The 19,045-nt window shown below is 32.4% G+C and overlaps 2 protein-coding genes across 2 annotated transcripts; both read right to left on the bottom strand.

The window, feature by feature from the left end:
• Positions 1-1,875: 1,875 nt before the first annotated feature.
• Positions 1,876-5,669, bottom strand: LOC101204121 (desumoylating isopeptidase 1). Its single transcript, XM_004139588.3, has 5 exons — positions 5,527-5,669; positions 4,756-4,843; positions 4,515-4,612; positions 2,733-3,049; positions 1,876-2,641 (listed from the first exon to the last, which is right to left on the bottom strand). The coding sequence occupies exons 2-5, from the start codon at positions 4,762-4,764 to the stop codon at positions 2,259-2,261; spliced, it is 807 nt and encodes a 268-aa protein (XP_004139636.1). The 5' UTR covers positions 4,765-4,843; positions 5,527-5,669; the 3' UTR covers positions 1,876-2,258.
• A 9,477-nt stretch (positions 5,670-15,146) lies between these two features.
• LOC101222872 (probable serine/threonine-protein kinase PBL25) lies at positions 15,147-18,686 on the bottom strand. The gene is made up of 5 exons (XM_011660879.2): positions 18,077-18,686; positions 17,247-17,467; positions 16,604-16,793; positions 15,796-16,187; positions 15,147-15,614 (listed from the first exon to the last, which is right to left on the bottom strand). The coding sequence occupies exons 1-5, from the start codon at positions 18,261-18,263 to the stop codon at positions 15,213-15,215; spliced, it is 1,392 nt and encodes a 463-aa protein (XP_011659181.1). The 5' UTR covers positions 18,264-18,686; the 3' UTR covers positions 15,147-15,212.
• Positions 18,687-19,045: the final 359 nt, after the last annotated feature.

Here is a 19,045-nt window from a genome sequence, read left to right as displayed (position 1 = left end):
TAATGGTTATAAAAGTTTGAAATTATTATATTTAAATTTCAAACATACATAATTCAAACTTTCATACAATAAATTCAAAATTTATATACCTCTAATTTGTTTTTTATTAAAATAATATATATATATATTATATATATTATATTAATTCGAGTTGGGTTGGGTTGAACCGAATTTTTCAACCCTCCAACCCGAGACCCAACCCAACTCGAAAAAATCAAATCTTTTTTACCCAACCCAACCCATATTTTAACCCAACCCAACCCAACTCTTATAATATAGGTTGGGTAGTCCGGGTTATTCGGGTTCAACCCATATTTGTACACCCCTAACAATAAGTATGGGGAAGATGCAGGCTAGGAGTGTCAATGGTACTAGTATGAGAGATGTTCATACAATTACCATCAGCAACATAAATAGAAGGTAAAGATTTTGCAGAACTAGAAGTAGACATAAGAGAAAAGTTAGAGGTCGTATGGTTACAATAGGCAGAGTCAAGAAGCCATCGGTTACCTGGCGAGACAACAAGAGTAGAAGATGATGAAATTAACTGATTCAATAGGCTTTGAAGATCACTTATCTAAAGGTGGGAGGTGGAATCATCTGAAATATCAGCAACGACAGAGGAGGTCCCAGGAAAGTTCTTATCTTTTGTAGAAGAACTAGGAGGTCGAGGTGGTCTTGTAGGAGAATTATCCAGAATATGACCACGCTTATGACAGTACCTACACTCTATTTTAGGACAATCAATAAATTTATGACTAGAGAACTTACAGTTCTTACAAAAAATGTTTGGTGCTCTATTGGGTTGATAAGTGCTCGCAAGGACAACATTAGAATGCTTAGCAGGATTGATGCCAAGACGCTTCTCTTCAAACAGAATTTCGTGGATAGCTGCATCCAATGAAGGTAAGGGACTGCGGTGTAGTAAGGTTGCCCTGACATATTCATATTCTGGACGTAATCCCATAAGGACCTTAATAAGTCAAAGATGATCTTTGCTAATATTAGCTTGATCAAGCTGAGTCCAGATAGGTTGGACCAATATCTTGATGGAGATGGACAAGTGTACCAGTTGGTAGTAATGAGCTAATCCAATAGATTTAAAGCGTGTAGACAGAAAACCCATAACTCTTTAGCATCATCAAAAGCATCAATAGTTATTACATGGTACATTGTTAGATGAGATTAATTGGATATTAATTTTATTACATGGTACATTGTTGGATGAGATTAATTGGATCTTTAGAATATACCCTTTTAGAATATACCCTATTTTATATAGAACATTATTGCACATTATTGCAGTTGTTTATAGTATGAGTTTATTATATACAGTTATATGAAGTATATATAGTATGAGTATATATATGTGTGTGTGTGAAATAATTAAATATACATATATATATATATATATATATATATATATATGATAAAGTATGTAAAATATATCTGATGTAACTTACTAAAAATGTATAATTGTTATAATTATATTTTATATAAACATGGTATATATTTGAAATTAATAACTAAACAAACAAGTGCACTGATGGGCGACGAACGATGGTTTGAGATGCACGAACAGGTAGATCAAAGGGGTAGCGTATTAAAGAAAGAAAGACCGAAGGACGACTGACTTTGGACTTCGGAAGAGACAGAAGGAAGACTTTGTGACAAAGAGCAATAGGCAACGTTAACCAAAACTCAACTACATATAAGCTTACGAACAACTTATTTCATCGAAAGGAGTTCCACACAGGAGAAGGTAACGACAAGTGATGATTTTGCAAGGAAAGAAGAAGGTGGATACGAGCTGAGAGTCTCAACTGACTTGGTTCTGATGGGATGATTTTGCCTCCGTTCAGAAAAAATAATATCGAAATAATAATTTCCCTTCATAAATTTTATTCAGAAATTCGTTAAGCATGGAGCAAATAAAATACCTATAGATTATGGGACGGGACTCACTTAATCTACTGTATTCCTAATTAACACGAAGTTAATTCTTCCATCAGACAAAGGAAATACGAGAGAGGCATGCTGAAAAGTTCCATCTTCATTTTTCCACAAATTTCCTTTCTTAGACCCACTCCATCCCAGTCTAACAAAGCCCTCAATTTTACAGCTATCATTAAAATTTGTATTGATTTTGAATGGCTGTTGGGTCATCTTTGAACCCACAAAATAATACAATCCCTTCTTCTTTCTTTCCAAACGTATAATCAAATGAAAATCCAATCATCAATCATATATGATACTCACTATCCCTGAGATAGAGTAGCATGTCCATACTTCTGCATCACTCTTTTTGTTGCCAATGCTGCCGCTTCACTCGCACGCAGTGTCCCCGTTGCCATGATTGCTGCAAATTCCCGGCCGATCTCTTCCTGCACCTTGCTACGAGCATCCCCTAGTGGGTCGGCTATCCCATTTGTATTTGATGTCTGCAGTTCTGCAGGTGTTGTCTTCTCAACAGGCTTGGCATGATCTACCTCTGGCTTTGGTTTGACATGATCCTGAGTCCTAGAGCTATTCGAAACCGATGATGATGATCTAGGGACGTTAGTTGAAGCAGGGTTGAACTGGGGTGCCATCGGAACTCCACCTGCCTTCAGTGTAGCTTCCAACTTTTGAATCATGGGCACTGGAGAAGAAATGGTGTTTTCAATTAAATGAACATGAATTTATTAGACCCAATTGATGAATTGTGAAAGCATGGTGTTAGAGTCACTTACATATGAAGGCACCCATAGGACTGCTCATAACTATGTTAGGGAGGTCAAGAATGTAATCAGGAATGGTTGCACCGACTAAAAATTGTGCAACTTCATTACTGAAGTTATTGCAATTATGTGAGAGTAAACTATAGGTTTCGGCTGTGTAACGCGGGCTGATTTCCTCCAAGTACATCTCAAAAACATCCTTGGGAACGTGTGTTGTTCCTAAATCTATCGACCGCATCGGTTTTCCATATGGAGTTTTTCCAGCAGAATCATGTTGAATACCTCCACCAAAGTAGTATTCATTGCCATACACATCAATTCCTGTGTGCCTGTCAAATTTGACCAAACCATACAAATCAGAACAGAACTCTATTGACCCAAAAGAATAGGAAAGAATTTTCTATCAATCATCAAACAAAGATCATATGGAAATACAATGGCAACATGTAAACTGAGTTATTTACATAACTTAGCAGAGAAATGAATTGTGACACAATATAAACTAAAAAAATAAAAAGTCACTTCTAACAGGCTCAAACTAAACAATGTTCAACCCATGACTACGAGCATCATAAAAAAAATGAAGGTTGCAAAAAGCAAAGTTGCAAATTTTCTACAAAGACAGACTAGAATTGATCATTCAAGTGTCCAAGGCATACTGGAAATCTACAATGACAGGAAGAATTACATTTACAACTAATAGCATTGTGAACTTTTTTGCTATTAGTTTTAATTCAACAAAGTATCTCATGACTGCCACAAAGTATCAGACTTTTCCACATGCAACAAACTGTAATCCCTAGAATTATAATACAACATGCAAGTACTCAAAGAAATCCAAAATTGATGACATGATGATGATAGAACCAAACGCTACATCTATGATCAACCAAAAACCAAAACTTGGGCACAGTGCAAAGTGAAAAGTAAACAACAGAAATGGAATTGCCTGCATTTAAGGGAAACATATTATCTTGTGATTCGTAGTGCATATACAAACAGAGAGATAACTTCAAATCCACATTTTCTTTTGCTACATATAAATGCCATAGTTGTAGGAAACAAAAGAGAACAAGAACAAGACGAAGAATACAATAGCTAAAGCTATTTCATTATTGGTTTTTAGAAGGTGAGCTTATAGACACTAATTCACCTATGGCGTTTCTATTCTGTTATAAATTGTTAAAGAATGTTCTTATAATCCGAGCAATGCTTTAGAAACTGAAGAAAATAGTTATTAAAAAATTAGTTTAGTCGATGGAATTCGGCTGTGAATTCAAATGTTTACTTGTGAAATATGAAAACGTTAAGAAAGAAATTAGAGAAAAATTAATACAATTTTCAAAAACTAAAATACAAAAACAAAACAATTATCAAATGGAGCCTACATGAAGCATATGTTTACAAGAGAGACAATATGGCTTCTCAACATCATGTTAAATATCCAAGGTCGATACCAATAAAAACACCAAGTAGGTAAATTCATTTGGATCATCCCAAATACAAACATCTAGAGCCTGCTTAGTAACCATCTCATTATGGTTATTTATGTTTTGGAAAAATACGTTTACAATCACTGCTGCAACTAACAGTTTTCAAGTAATAAAAAATAAAAACTAAACTAAGTAGTTTGAAATTTTGCTTAGAGTTCCAATGTGCTTTTAAAGTAAAAAGCTTACCAAAAGATTATATACAAACAAACATAATTTTTAATAATGAAAATTCCAAAAACAAAACGGTGATATGTTAATAGGCTATACCCATTTGTCTACTAAACTTGGAGTATTGACTTACCATATGGCCTCGATAGGTCTCCCAAGGAAGGTAGTGGAAAGTTGTCGCGCTAGACCTTGGCTCAAGTCATAAACATTCAAAGTGACTTTGTGACCCTCCTGCAACAGATCCCATAATTTCAAAGAAAATATAAAGGATCAGCTTCCAAACATCACAAGGCACAAATGGGAGAAGAAGTTCAAAGAAATTCAAGTATGTAAGAGGAAATTGAGCAGAATTAAAAGGCGTTAGCGCGCTTTACCTCAGCCATAACTCAAAAAATTGATCAACAGTTATTCTTATTATCTTCAATTGCTCAAGGAAGCAACCGACAATAAGAAACGGATGACCTGTACAAATCACAACGACAAAAGATGAGATACAATATCAAGAAAAAGAAAACGCACACCAAAACAATCCCATTTCATAACCATTTGCTTTTTAATTTCTGAAAATTGATCTTGTTTTCTTAGAATTTCTTTAAGGGTCCTCATCTTTCTAAACGTAAGATTTGAATTCTTAGTCAAATTCAAAAACCAAAACTACCCTTCTCGATTTTCAAATTAACAAAGACATCCCTAAACCCATATAGAAACATTAAGCCTCACAATATTACAACCTCATTCATAGATCTCTCTCCACATCCCCAAAATCCTATTATCACGGCAAACGGAACAGAGGATTCTGGAAAGCCTCCTCAATCTTAGAACAACATCCTCTGTTTCAAGTCAATTCACAAAACACAGCACCTTAAAACTAACGCATCAAGACAGATCTCCACGCGCATTACCAATACACCGGACTCCAAAATAGAGGGTAAACATAAGGAAAGATCCGTATTGTATAATAAGGTTCAAGAGATGAATACAATTTGCTGAAAACCCAACTCAGATTCAAACTCGAGGATTAGAGAAAAGAAGATGAAGAAAATTGCAAAAGACCAACAAAGGAAGAGAATTAAAATCCCAATAAAGAGGGAAAATGCAAGAAACCCATTAGAAAAGTGATGGAAAAAAAAGAGAAATGGACGAACCTGAGAAGGGTAGAGAAAGGGAGGCGATGCGTTTGCTAGAAAATACTAAACGTAACAACGAATTTGTTAATGGAAGTGATATTTATAATTGGAAAGTAAGAGGAGCCATTGGAATTGTCGATGACTTTCTAGAATCTACCATTTCACCATTCAATTTTCCTCTCTTTCTTCTTCATATCCAAGCGTTTGAAAAGTCAACTTTTTCTTTTTCTTTTTTGTTACCTTTATTTTTCTAAAAATATTATGCATTACTTATCACCATTCAAAAACAAAAACAAAATGAAATGAGGGAAATGGTCAATATTCTTATTTACAGCAACAATTTTAAGTAAATCTTATCAACATAAAATTCTTGATAATATTGCCATAAAATTTTTCAAATTAAAGGTTTGAAAATACTTTTAAAATATATATTCAAAATGCACTAAATATATATATTTTTTATTTTGAGGCAAATAGAGAATAAAAATGAAACCCACCAATGGGAACAAAGCCATTAAGCTTGGAAACCATGGTGGACTGCCACATGGACATGGAAGCAAGCCTGTACGTACCACTCAACATTTTCAAAGATTTTGCTTCTGAGAGGGTTTAACTATCTGTATTACATTTAAATTTAACTCGACTTTTAAATAGAAAATTGTCAAAAATAACTTTCAATACGTTTTGTCTCGTAAAACTAACATTCTTTTTTAAATTGCTTAAATATCTTTTCTCGAACCATCTTGAACAAAATCTACCCTCCATATTTTCCTACGTTATCAATTGCTTTGGCTTTTCGGCTGGTAGGGGAATTGGATGTTGATACAAAAATATTACACCTACTTAATTTGGCTTTTAACTACGTAAAATTTGCGTCATAAACAGTTTCAACGACACACTTTTTGTGACAACTAGAGGTACATTCAAGAAAGACTATTTAACGACATTGCAAACACATATCCATTTTTCTTTCATAAACACAGACTCACAGTGTCACAATCGTAGCCTTTCAACCTCGGAGTAGACGATTGTGTTGCACTTGTTTGAACTCGATGAACAAGTCAGCCGATCAAAATCCAAAAACTACGGACAAACTCGCGGTATGAATCAACCTCCTGTCACGTTCTTGAGAAAATGTTTTAGAAAACGTGAGAGAGAAAGAAATTCATTGAACTCGACGTTACAATATACATTGAAGACTCTCAGTTGCAAGGGAAAAAGTTTGCTTGCAGAGAGTGTGACAATGCTTAGGCGGGGATTCAACTACTATGCATCCTCTATAGTACATTTTGGACTTTTTCAGCTCTGGTAGGCTTGCATATAAAAAATCCAAAAAATGTTACATAGATTTATTACATGAAAAGGAAAGCAACTAGCTAGCTAAACTAAACATAAGACATAAAGATAAGATAAATCGAGATATATGGTTATACGACCATAGGCAAACAACGCCTTGGACAAGTACGATCGTGACACGCAACACCCCTTTCCACAAACCATATAAATTAAACATTAGCTTCTTATTCAATTTTACTAAGAATATGGATTGTTCTGTGCGCCAAAACTAATGTTATTCACACTCGTCAGCATCTTGCATTTAGAGTACTATGATGTTCACTCCATCACAGCTTTCGAGAATTTTCCTGATTCTTTTCTTATTGCATAGGTCGTTCACACAACGCCTTTACACATTATATGCACACCACTTAACAACTGCTCACTTGATTGGAACAAGACTAGTGGTTTACTCACACACAAGCATCACAATCATCGATAGAAATCGTCAGTTCTATTTTCAATTAACAACATATCAATACAACAATACATAGGTAGATATATATAACCACATACTCAAATGGAATGCTTTCAAATATATTTAAGAAAATCATTCACAAAAACTTATAAAATCATCCATAGAATAATTTTTTCGTCTATGAAGGTCACTTCACGAAAACACTTGATCTTCTTCTATCCAGGGCATCTAGCTTACTTCTGCTAGTTCCAACTTACAACTTTACTCGTGTCCATTTCTCCAAGTAACAACTTAGTTGTTAGCACTTCTGTGCCCATTTCTCCAAATAACAACAATTCTCCTGACTACTTTACTTCTATTTATACTAATTCTTTTGACTGATCCCCCTCTTTATCTACCCGGTTCGACTTACAACTTTACTCATGTCATTTTACTGCATGTCAGACCAAGCAACCGACTAAAACTTTACATGTTGCCAACTGGCAACTCATAATTAATTACTTTCGTGGGAAGTCTCGACTTATTTTCTAAGAATGCTCATATGAGAATTAGACATTTTTCTTGAAACACTAAATTTATCTTCTTGGAATGCTCAGGTCTTTCTCCCCGGACTTCTTTTCGCGATAGATAGCAATCGTCCATTCCTTCTGGCCAAACTTAATTTCTCGCCACTACGTGAAATGCGTAATTAACTTTTGACTAAACTCCTGCTTCTCTTTGACGCAAACTTTCACCCGCATTGCTTTTCTTTCAAACACAACCTTCTCCACATAACACTTCAAAACTGAACTTACCCGAAATAATCTATTCATCAAGGCTATACTTCAACCCTTTTGGATCTAGGCCTCACAGAATATGTGTCGTTCTTTTACAATTCCCCCATTCTTCCCTTCCAATTTCATGCTTCCCATTCTTGCCCTCATTCTTCCTCTTCACATCCCTACTATTTTCTCCTTGGCAGATGGCAAATGAATGGTTTGGACGTCGACTCAACGAACGAACTGTCTATGACCATCTGCCAAGAACGTGAGCAACCTTATTCTTCACGTGGGGTCCTATCGTCTGTGCGATCTCTCTCTATATCTAATCTCTTGTTTTGCCACAACATCTTCGAACAAAAGGTGAAGAGGATCAGACAAAGGCGATGCGATGTGGCGAGGGAGTTCGAACAATGTGACAAGGAGACTTCCATTTGGTTGCTAAACTTCTTAGTAGGTGATAAATTTTTAGTTGATGTGAAAATCTTGTTTATTGATTTTTGCTTCAAAAATTTGTGTGAAAAATTTATTTCCAATTGATCATTCCATTGCTGTATCGTATAAAACCTAAAACAGAAATAACAACGAAATTTAAGGTTGAAGGGTTGTGTAAGCGTGCAAAATAGATAGATCTAAAACATCTTTTCTATCCTTGCCTTGGAAAATCCAAGCATTTCTTTCTTTCCAAATATACCACAAGACCACACTCACAGTCACAATGTTTTGCATAAGCAAACTTCTTGGTAGTTTTGGAGGGACAGTTGACATTGCATTACATCAATCGGTAGCATTCTTGACCAAGCCAATCAATCTTGGGGAGATACACATTGACAATGCAAAGGCATTAAAAGATTCTTCCCACACTCGCAACTAATTGATGAACTTAATTATATATTTAGAGAGAAACTAGTAAAGGCACCAAACAGATAAACTTTAATTTATGATTGATTCAAGATTTTCCAAACACGTTTGCAGTAATTTAATAAACTTATACTTAGATGAGCAGGCACATATATTTTTACTTTTACCTAGACTCGAAGTATTTGGAGAGGAAGAGTTCAGAATGGGAAACTCTTAATATTGGGGGTTCTAAGAAGGTACTGTGTAGAGACTCCAACACTCTCCAAGTTTAATGGCTATTTGGGTTTTTTTTAAATCTATCTCCATTCATTTTCAAAATAAATAAGAGGATTCAGGCAAGTTATTGAACCTGAGATATGGAAAGAAGGATTTGTTTAGAAGAAGTTCATATCTGTAATTAAAACCTTGCTTAAACAAGTTTAAAATCACTATATAATATTTTTTAAAACACCTAAAACACACACCAGATAAGGCTAATTAAAAACTTCAGTTTTCCATGTTGTGAGTCAGGTGGGACTTACGAGATACAAAACTCTAACTGAGTTTACTAAAACATGTTTAAAATCATCTCAAGTCTAGAATTGATTTGAGGTTTAAAATTTTAATTTTGATAGCTGCAAGATTGAGATAATCATAAAATAAAAAATATGTAAATGGAAATTTGCTAAAACATGTCAAAAATTACTCTAAATGGCCTAAACTAAGTATAGAATTGGTTTGGAGTTGATATTTTTATTTTTGAAGTTGCGATATATTTGAGAGTTTAGTTTAGTTTTTCTTTTTTTAGCTTTTTAATTTTTAAATTTATCATGGATTAGAATGTAGCATGGTCAGGTTTTGCAAATTTAGAAAAAAAAAAGACTCATTACACCTATTTTTTTGCATATTGCGAATATGACAAAATTAGTGATATCAGACGGCTATCAAAGGGTTATCGGTTTTTAATAATTTGCTACTTTTGCAATTTAGAAAATGTAATGACATGAGTCCTATTATCATAATATTTTTTGCTATTTTTGGAACCGTCACAATATATAATTGATTTGAAGTTGAGTATTTCAAATTTAGACTTTGCAACATGTTTGCAAGATAAAAATAAAAATAAAAGCTAACAAACTCTATCAAACATGTTGTAAAATCACCCTAAATCACATAAAACACTTAAATTTGGAAGTTACGAGATGAGTGTGAGATAAAAAAAATTAGTAGCTAAAAATGTTCTAAAATAGATATAGAAGCACCCAAAATCACGTAAAACAAGTATATGATTGATTTGAGATTGAACGTTTGAAGTTTGGAAATTGTGAGATATATTTGTGAGATGCCCGAAAAATGTTTGTGAGATGAAAAAGAAAACAAAAAAAGAACATGCTAAATATGAATTAAACAACCCTAAATTACATCCACCGACTATAAAATTGATTTTAGGCTCTACATTTAAGATTTAAACATTCCACCGAGATAACCTTAAAAACTAGAAAAAAATTCTATATAACAATAATATTTAGAAAAAAAACAAAAAGAATTTCCAAAATAGCGATAGAGTTCGTTGATTAAGAATATTCTAAGAAATGACTAGAGAATTTGGGAGAAAAAAAGCTGATTTATTTATTTATTTTGTAGGGATAGTTACAAATTCAGCAATTAGATTCAAAATAATTGAGTATATAGCAACATTTTAAAAAGAAATCTATTATCGATAGACTATGTTGTAAATATTAGTCTATCACTGATAGACCATACGATACATTTGCTATATTTGCAATTTTTTTAAAATGTTGCTATATCCTTCATTATTATTCCTAAAATGACCGTCAATTATAATTACCCTATTTTTTATTGTAGTTTTTTAGGGAAAAAGAAGAATAAAGAAATTTATTATGTAAGGGCATTTTTTACCTTTCATACTCCATTTGTCCTAAAACTTGGTTCCCTTTATTATTCAAATTTCTCAATTTTGAAATAATGATCCTAAAATAGAAACACAACATTATTTGAATTTGTAAGTCTTTCTAGAGCATACTATTCTCACTTTTTTTTTTCTTTCCCTTTTAAATGGTAGCTTTTGAAAAGTCTACCATTTTATCACACTATTATTTTCTTTAAAAGAATAGGACTAATATGTTATGGTTGGAAGCATTTAAAGGTATAATATACTTTTTGGTGGTATCACATATAAATACGACCGTGATTGATTCCATTCCCACACTATGTCATAAAATTAGTTCAATTATAAAGAAAAAAATGCATAGTAAATATTCTTAACCTTTTACAAGTTTAAAAAATGATCTTCAATTTTTATATAAAAGTGTTAATAAATATCGTTATACTTAATTTTTTTTTGGATGAACGACTGTTGACGTTTTATTTTTAAAAAGCCCATGATTTTTTGAAAATTTTTCATAAATACGTTTGAGCTTTAAAAAGTTCGAAAATACTCTTATGCAAATTTTCTTACCAACCAAAACGAAAACCTAAATTTTAAGTTAAAGTCATTAAATTTATTTAAATATTAACACACAGTGTTTGATTATGAATGCAACTAATCTCTATCATGATTATGGTAAGTAACACAAAGTTAATTTTTATATAAAAAAATAAATTTGAATATTAATGTGTTATTTTTTTTGTTTGACTAATTATTGTTTTAGTATGTTTTAAAGAAAATATTTTATTTTGTAACTTTGTTAGATTTTGTGGAATTTTGTGTTTTAACTAGGTTTAAAATATTGATATATCAAAGTCTTAATTTTACATCAAGTTCAACTTTGATGGATATTTTTGAAAAAAATTATAAAATATTTAAATTTTAAATTTAAATTACTAAATAAATATTTTATTACTTTCAAATAAGAAACATGTCTATTATTTATATTATATTTATATCATTGTCCTTTTGATGTTTATTTTTTGTGATTCGTGGATTTTTTTAAGATGTAACGGAAGTATTGCTTCACTCGTTCTATTGATTTCGAATCCATAGAAATGTGAAAATACTGATAGAAACATTGACATTTTGATGAAAAATTAAAACTACGTTTTTAACTTAAAATATGATTTTTATTTTGGGTGCTAAGAAATTTAGTGTAAAAATTGCATTAATGAGAGTTTTTTTTTTGTTTTTAATTTTGTTAAAGTTTAAAGGTATCTATATGAAACTTTTATAATTCAGAGGTTGATTTTTATAAATATAACAAAACACCAGAATATTTACGGTCTGTGTAATAAAATAAAAAAGTCCACGAAGTCAGTAGAAAATTTTCATAAATTTGATATTTTTCCTTGATATTGCGAACGACTTGTCACTTCTCTTTCTTATTTTTTTGTGTGGTTTATCCATTTTTTTTTTCACATTTCTTCAAATCATCTTTAAGATTTTCTTTCTTCTATTTTTATTAAATTTTTTTCTTTCTTTCTTCATCTTCTCCCTTTTTGTTACAACTCCTCTTCTAGAATATCAAGATTATTTAAATATCACTTTGATATAATATAAACAATCGCTTACTTAGTCAACACGATCGTTTAGCATGGTTAACACATTTGAAACATTTTTTCCATCGTTAAAAAGAACTACACGATCATGTATCATTTCTTTACACGATCGTGTATCATTTTCTATACACGATCGTGTATCATTTTCTATACACGAATCAGATTGCTTCGGAAATCTCGTGCGAACTAGCCAAATAATTCAACACAGTGATTCATGAACCATGAATTTAAAAAAGTAATAATAATAAATTCTAAGCCGCAATTTTAAAAAAAAAATCAAGCCATAATAATTAAATTAACCTAAAAAAAACTTACATAGCAAACATGTCTGACTTAAATGCAATAAAATTGAAACCACACCTGATTTGGAGAAAATACTTCTTTCTCAATCCTCCCAAATGACAAGTAGATGAAAAAAAATTTACAGTAAAACGTGTCTTTCTTCTAAAAAATCTCAACGTCCTCTCCTGAAAAAAATAATCTTCCTTTCTCTTTTTATAGGGCAAGATTGATCGTTTTATTTTTAGATCAGAGTGAAAACTATAGGAGAGAAAGTGGAAAAGTGGGAGAAAATGGGAGAGTAAGAGCGTGGCGAGGACACAAACAAAAATAGTGGGGATGATTGAGAAAAATAGGGGAAAAGATTTTTTATTATTTTTTTTTTTTTGTTTTTATTTTTTCTTACTTTTTTAAAAGTTAAATTCCAAATTTAAATTTAAATTTAATTTCTTATATAAAAATAAAAATAAAAATAAAAAATAAAAAATGTAGAACAAAATACCGTAGCTACACTATTGATTTATTGATTATTATGAATTACATGTTCTTGTATTTCAAAAGTATTACATGTTCTTGTATTTCAAAAATTAAGTAAGCATGATGTTAATGAAGCTTTTGATGCCACCATTGATAGAAGTCTTGTGGAAAGTTTAATATATTTAACTACAACTAGATCTGATCTTATGTACTCAGTCAATTTATTGAGTAGAGAAGTCATTGGGAAGCTGGAGAGAAAGTTTTTAGATATACGACTGATAATGGAATCCACTATAAAAGGAATGTTGATAATGTTCTTGTTGGCTACAATGACACTGATTGAGGAGGAAATATTGATGATTTCGAAAGTACTTCTGGGTATGTATTCAATATTGGTTATATGGAGCAGTTTCATGGATATAAAAAAAGTAGGATGTTGTAGCATTGTCAACAACGAAAGTTGAATACTTCTTTGTCGGTAGCTAGTTGTCAAGCACTTTAGCCAAGAAATGTACTATATCACATGGATTGAGTTCTTTAGAGAAAGGGATCATCATGTTGTGTGAAAATCAATCATCTATTCACTTTCGAAGAATCCAGTTTTTAAAAACAAACACATAAAGATCAAGTATCATTTCATCAGAGAATTGATCAAAGATGGAGAAGTATATATATATCAAGTATTGCAAGACACAAACTAAGATCAACTTGCAGACATATTTACAAAAGCATTAAAGACAAAGTCATGCTTGAAAATGAAAGAGAAGCTCGGAGTCTAGAAAGTCTAGCTTAAAGGTAAAGGGGCATGTTAGAAATTAATAAGCTAGATACATAATGCATATAACACATTCCTAGATGCATTTATAATTCTAAGATACATGCATTTCTAGATACATGTAATCGTTCAAGTACATGAATGATATGTGTGTATGTACTTCATTCATTTTGTGTCTTTTAGAAAGTGTCTCTTGAGTACTATATAAAGAGTTCATTTTCTTCATTTGTATGCAAGAGAGAAAAGAATAAAGTCAATGGAATCATATTGAAATTTAGAAAGAAAGTGAGTTTCAAGAGAACAATATTTTTCTATTGTGTGTTCTTAAGTTTTCTAAGAGAACTAGTTTATTCTCTTATTAAAACTGGGACATTTTGTGAGATAATTTAGAGTGAATTAGTATTTTTTACAAATTACCTCCAATCTTGAAATAGTTTACTCTTTGATGTAATTGTTGTGTTGCAACGTAACTATTGCATTAATCTTTCTAATCCTTCGACGTTTCTTATTAAATTAAAAGATAAAAGAAGCAGGAGTGAGTGCCTTTTCACTATTGCATGATATCATTAGATTTTTCCACTTTTCAACTTTGGCCACACTACAAAACCTTCCGAATGAAAATGGGCCATCATCTTGAGTATAAGTCGAAATTAGTCTATATATAGATTAATACCAATTACAAAAAACCTGTATGCATTTCTTCTTTGACCTGAAGTTTACAACTCTCAAGATGACCAAAGTTGTTTCACTTGAAATAATAGATTGGACCCCCTCTTGAAACTATGTCAGACACAAACATTAATACGTGGTTACAAAATAAAACCATCTAGTTTGATCGAAAACTTATTAGTTATTATATTAGACAACTATGCTCAACTAGTTTAGGCTAATATGGATAAAAAGATTAGAGTTTTAAATCTTCATCAACCTGTTTCTAAACTAAAATAATAATAATAATACTAATATATAACTATTATTGATTAGTATATTGTTACATAATTGGAATCATTATTTACCAACATGTGTAAGGCAACGAGTATAATTAGGAAGAAAGGACAGTTGATTGGTTTGATGAATAAAAGAATTTAAAGCACACAACGCCCTACACAATCCTACTTGTTTTTCTATATTTTTGTATCTCCTTTTAAGTTTTTCCTTATCTCTTCTTCTTCATTATAATATTTCTTTCAATTTTCCATCGAAACAATCAAGAGAAAAATTGTGGATAATACAACACATAACGTAGGTTAAATAACACATTGCATATATATATATATATGGAATATGAGAGAGTGTTTTTTTATTATATTTACAAGGAAGAATAACTTCCCGGGCGTGAAGCAGCAGCATTTTGCTTGGACGTTGCACCCCATTCGATGGCTTCGGCGACTGCTCGTTGGCGTGCCTCATCTGTTTCGTCGTCGTGAAAATAGTCGACGGGTTTGTTGGATAGATTGATAAGATCTTGGTCATCAACTGGTGATGGGACATCACCTGACGATGAGGACGGTGATGAATGCGTGGTTTCTGCTCCCAAGAAGCTGAGAGCAGTGACGACGTCACTGATCAATGGTCGGGCTGTTGCTTCCTCATGAAGGCACATGGCCGCAACCGCAACCGCTTGGTTCAGACCCCTCACAGGGAAGTCTCCACCAAGAAGAGGATCTGCCAACTCCTTGAATCTTGCTGGTTCCTTAAATATTGGATATGCCTATACGTAGAAGAAGAAACAAGAAAAGTTGAAGGAATTACGGTTCTATGGAAGTTTTTGGTAACCCTGTATTTGTATTTCTAAAGTAATGTCTTCTGTTTATAAGACATGTTCGTTATTCTATCTAACAATAAACGTTTTGTTAACAATATAAGATCTGGACAAAAGAAAGTTGACTCACCCAAGCGACCAAGTTTTGTTGTTTAGCTGGACGAGTGTTGTCAATAACTCTCTTGCCAGTGATGAGTTCCAATAAGACAACTCCAAAGCTATAGACATCAGATTTCGGAGTCAGTTGGCCAGTTCTCTGATACTCAGGAGCACAATATCCATAGGTTCCCATAACTCTGGAGGAAACATGGGATTTGTCCCCAACAGGACCAAGCTTTGCAAGTCCGAAATCTGACAGCTTTGCATTGAAATCATTGTCCAATAGGATGTTTGATGCTTTCAAGTCTCTATATATCACTGGTGGGTTGGCTTTATCATGCAAGTACTCCAGCCCTTGTGCTGCTCCCAACCCTACTTTCATCCTTGTTCCCCAATCCAATGCCTTCCTTTCAAATGGAAGATCTATAAATACCAAATGAAAAAACACACACACAAGTTGAATGAGTCGTCATCTTCTTTTTGATCGAAACTTCCATGGAGAGCATGGTGACATTAGCATTTATATTTATATATATATATATATATATATATATATATATATATATATATATATATATATATATATGTATGTATGTATGTATGTATGTATGTATGTATGTATGTATGTATGTATGTATGTATGTCTATTGAACTATTTCTAGTAGGGCTTATTAATTACTAGTTTTGATCATAATTAGTTGACTAGTTTGATCGCATATGCATATTTGTTTATTTTCAAAAATGAAAAATGTATATGGAAATCAAATTAATTAGTGCGAAAAGTGAATGTTTAGGGCGGATTTGATTAACAATTAAAAGTTCTGTTTTAGAAATTTAACCTAGCAGATGATCTTCTAAAGATCCCAAAGGCATGTACTCATAGACCAAGAGCCTTTGATCACCATCAGCACAATATCCAATGAGATTGACAAGGTTTTGATGGTGTAAAAGGCTTAGCATCAAAACTTCCACAAGAAACTCTCTGTTCCCTTGCAATCCATTTCTATCCAGCTGCTTCACTGCCACTACCTGTCACATCTCACACATACATTAGTGTTATTTTAACAAAATTACATTTCAATAACTCACTTATATTCTTTGTTTGATAACTATCATGGGTGTTTTTCCTTGCATGTTCATTTATATATATAAAAAAAGTTTTTAGGAGCATTTGTAATGAAATTAGGTGGACTACAAAGATGATCAAAGAACTATTATTGAGCTCTTTTGAAAACAATATTTCATGTAATTTGAAAGAATAAGCTTAGGATTATTATATATACATGTGAACTATAACTTTAAATTTAAGAAGAAATTTTAACACCTAACATTAAACCAAAATCTAAAACTAGAAGAATATCATCTGTTATTGTTAACAAATAACATAAAAGGTCATTTTAAAAACAAAAGCATATATATGAATTATATCAAACGAACCGTAAAGAAAGCAGGTGATGAGTGAAGGTTTGTGTAGGGCATTACCTGGTTAGTTTTATCGAGTCTGCCTTTATAAACTCTCCCAAAACCTCCTTCACCAATGAGACATTCTTGACGGAAATTCTTTGTAGCAGTGGCCAACTCTCGAAAAGTGAATGTTTGTGCTGCAATGTTATTCTTTTCCCCAATCTCATTCTCTCTCTCTTTCTCTTTCTCTTTCTCTTTCTCTACAGCTTCCTTTTGCACAGGGTTTGCTTTTGGATTTTCTGTTCATTTACAATATCCAAGTTCAAATGCACATTTATATACATATAGTAACTTGTAAGTGACTTTGAGAAGATTTGTTCTCTCAACTTTTCGATTATGATTTGTTCTCTCACTTTGGTTAGGTTCAAATGTTATTTTCTGTTCATTTAAAATAACATTTGAACCTAACCAAAGTGGTAAATGAATTTTAAACAAAATCTTTAGCTCAATTGGAATATAGCATGTTTAGTCATTAACAACTAATTAGTAAGGGATGGAAGCCCCATCCCTCTTATGTTTTTTAATAAAAAAAAAATCCTTATTTCATAGATCAATTACCCTACCCTCAACATTTAAGTAACAAAAACTAAATGGATAAATGGTAACTTTTTGAAAGCTAAAGTCTAAATTTATAATAAGACCTAGAACCATGGAGCTAGGTTTGAGATATGTTTCCACCATTTTTTTCTTGTCTCGGTTGAGATTTAAACTTCTAACCCTATTTTTACAAACTGGGCTGGGTTGGGATGCTTTTTCCATTCTATTCCAGTCGAGATATTCGATCTCTAACCCTATTTTGGCATTTACAGAATAATAAAGAGAGAAAATTAAATAAATGTTATTGGAACCTGGAGGAGTAGGACGAGGAGGAGGAGCAGGAGCAGGAGCAGGATGGTGATGTTGTTGTGGAGGTGGTTGATGTTGTTGTTGATGTTTACCACTACGTGAATGTAATGAAACAGATTGTTCCCTTCTGCCACTCTTTGCTCTTTTTGTTGCTTTCCCATGAGATGAAAAACATGGAAAGCAACTCATATTTTTTCCTTTTCTTTTTTCACCAAATCTCAATTTTGTATCTTTCTATCAACAATAACGGTGATACACAATAATATCCTCCACAATAATCTTAAATAAATCAATGAATCAATCAATTTAAAAAATAATAATAAAACCCAAATGGGGTTTTCCTATCTCTATTGTGAGTATGAATATGAAAGAAAATTCATAAAAAAAATGAGCCAACAATGGGTCTCCTTTGGTCTAACAACAGAAAATCATTCACCAAAATTGATGAACTACAAAAATGTAGGATTTGAAAGAGGAGAGAGAGAGAGAGAGAGAGAGAGAGAGAGAAATTTGTAAAGAAATAATGAAGAGAGAGAGAGGGGAGGGGGCACCCTCCCAAGAGGGAAAAATTGAAAACCAGAAAGAGGTTTGAATGAGGAAGTTAGGGATAAGGAAGAGGATGATGAAGAGCTAAATTAAAAACAAAATATTGAATTGGATTATTGTTATTGGATTGAAAAAAAGATATTTCTTTTTTAGTATTTCCGAGTAGTATGGGGAAATGAGAGTTAAAAAAAGAAACATAAAACAACTCACACACAAAAGAGAGAGAAATAATAGAGAAATAGAGATCAGACGTGTGAGGCATGCATTTTTAAAGGAGGGGTCATGCTTAATTGTGGAGGATAATGCCCTTCGCCTTCTTTAACCATTGACTTATATCTTTCCCTTACAAACATTTTTCCATAGGTAGGGAATTCAATCTCAACTACAATGCTATACTTCCTACATATTTATTGATTTGGTTCACA

Source organism: Cucumis sativus, chromosome 7, assembly GCF_000004075.3.
Source record: "Cucumis sativus cultivar 9930 chromosome 7, Cucumber_9930_V3, whole genome shotgun sequence".
Taxonomy (NCBI): Eukaryota; Viridiplantae; Streptophyta; class Magnoliopsida; order Cucurbitales; family Cucurbitaceae; genus Cucumis; species Cucumis sativus.
Note: the sequence above shows the minus strand (reverse complement) of the source record. Positions and strands in the feature narration are given on the sequence as shown.

Bases quoted from the DNA above. Each gene is read 5' to 3' on its own strand.
- LOC101204121 (XM_004139588.3), bottom strand. The intron at 3,050-4,514 runs GTAAGTCAATAC...CAAATTTGACAG, and splicing joins AGACCTATCGAGGCCATATG to GCACACAGGAATTGATGTGT. The intron at 2,642-2,732 runs GTAAGTGACTCT...TTTCTTCTCCAG, and splicing joins TCCTATGGGTGCCTTCATAT to TGCCCATGATTCAAAAGTTG.
- LOC101222872 (XM_011660879.2), bottom strand. From the start codon at position 18,263: ATGAGTTGCTTTCCATGTTTTTCATCTCATGGGAAAGCAACAAAAAGA. The intron at 17,468-18,076 runs GTTCCAATAACA...GTAAATGAACAG, and splicing joins TCCTCGTCCTACTCCTCCAG to AAAATCCAAAAGCAAACCCT. The intron at 16,794-17,246 runs GTAATGCCCTAC...GAGATGTGACAG, and splicing joins GACTCGATAAAACTAACCAG to GTAGTGGCAGTGAAGCAGCT.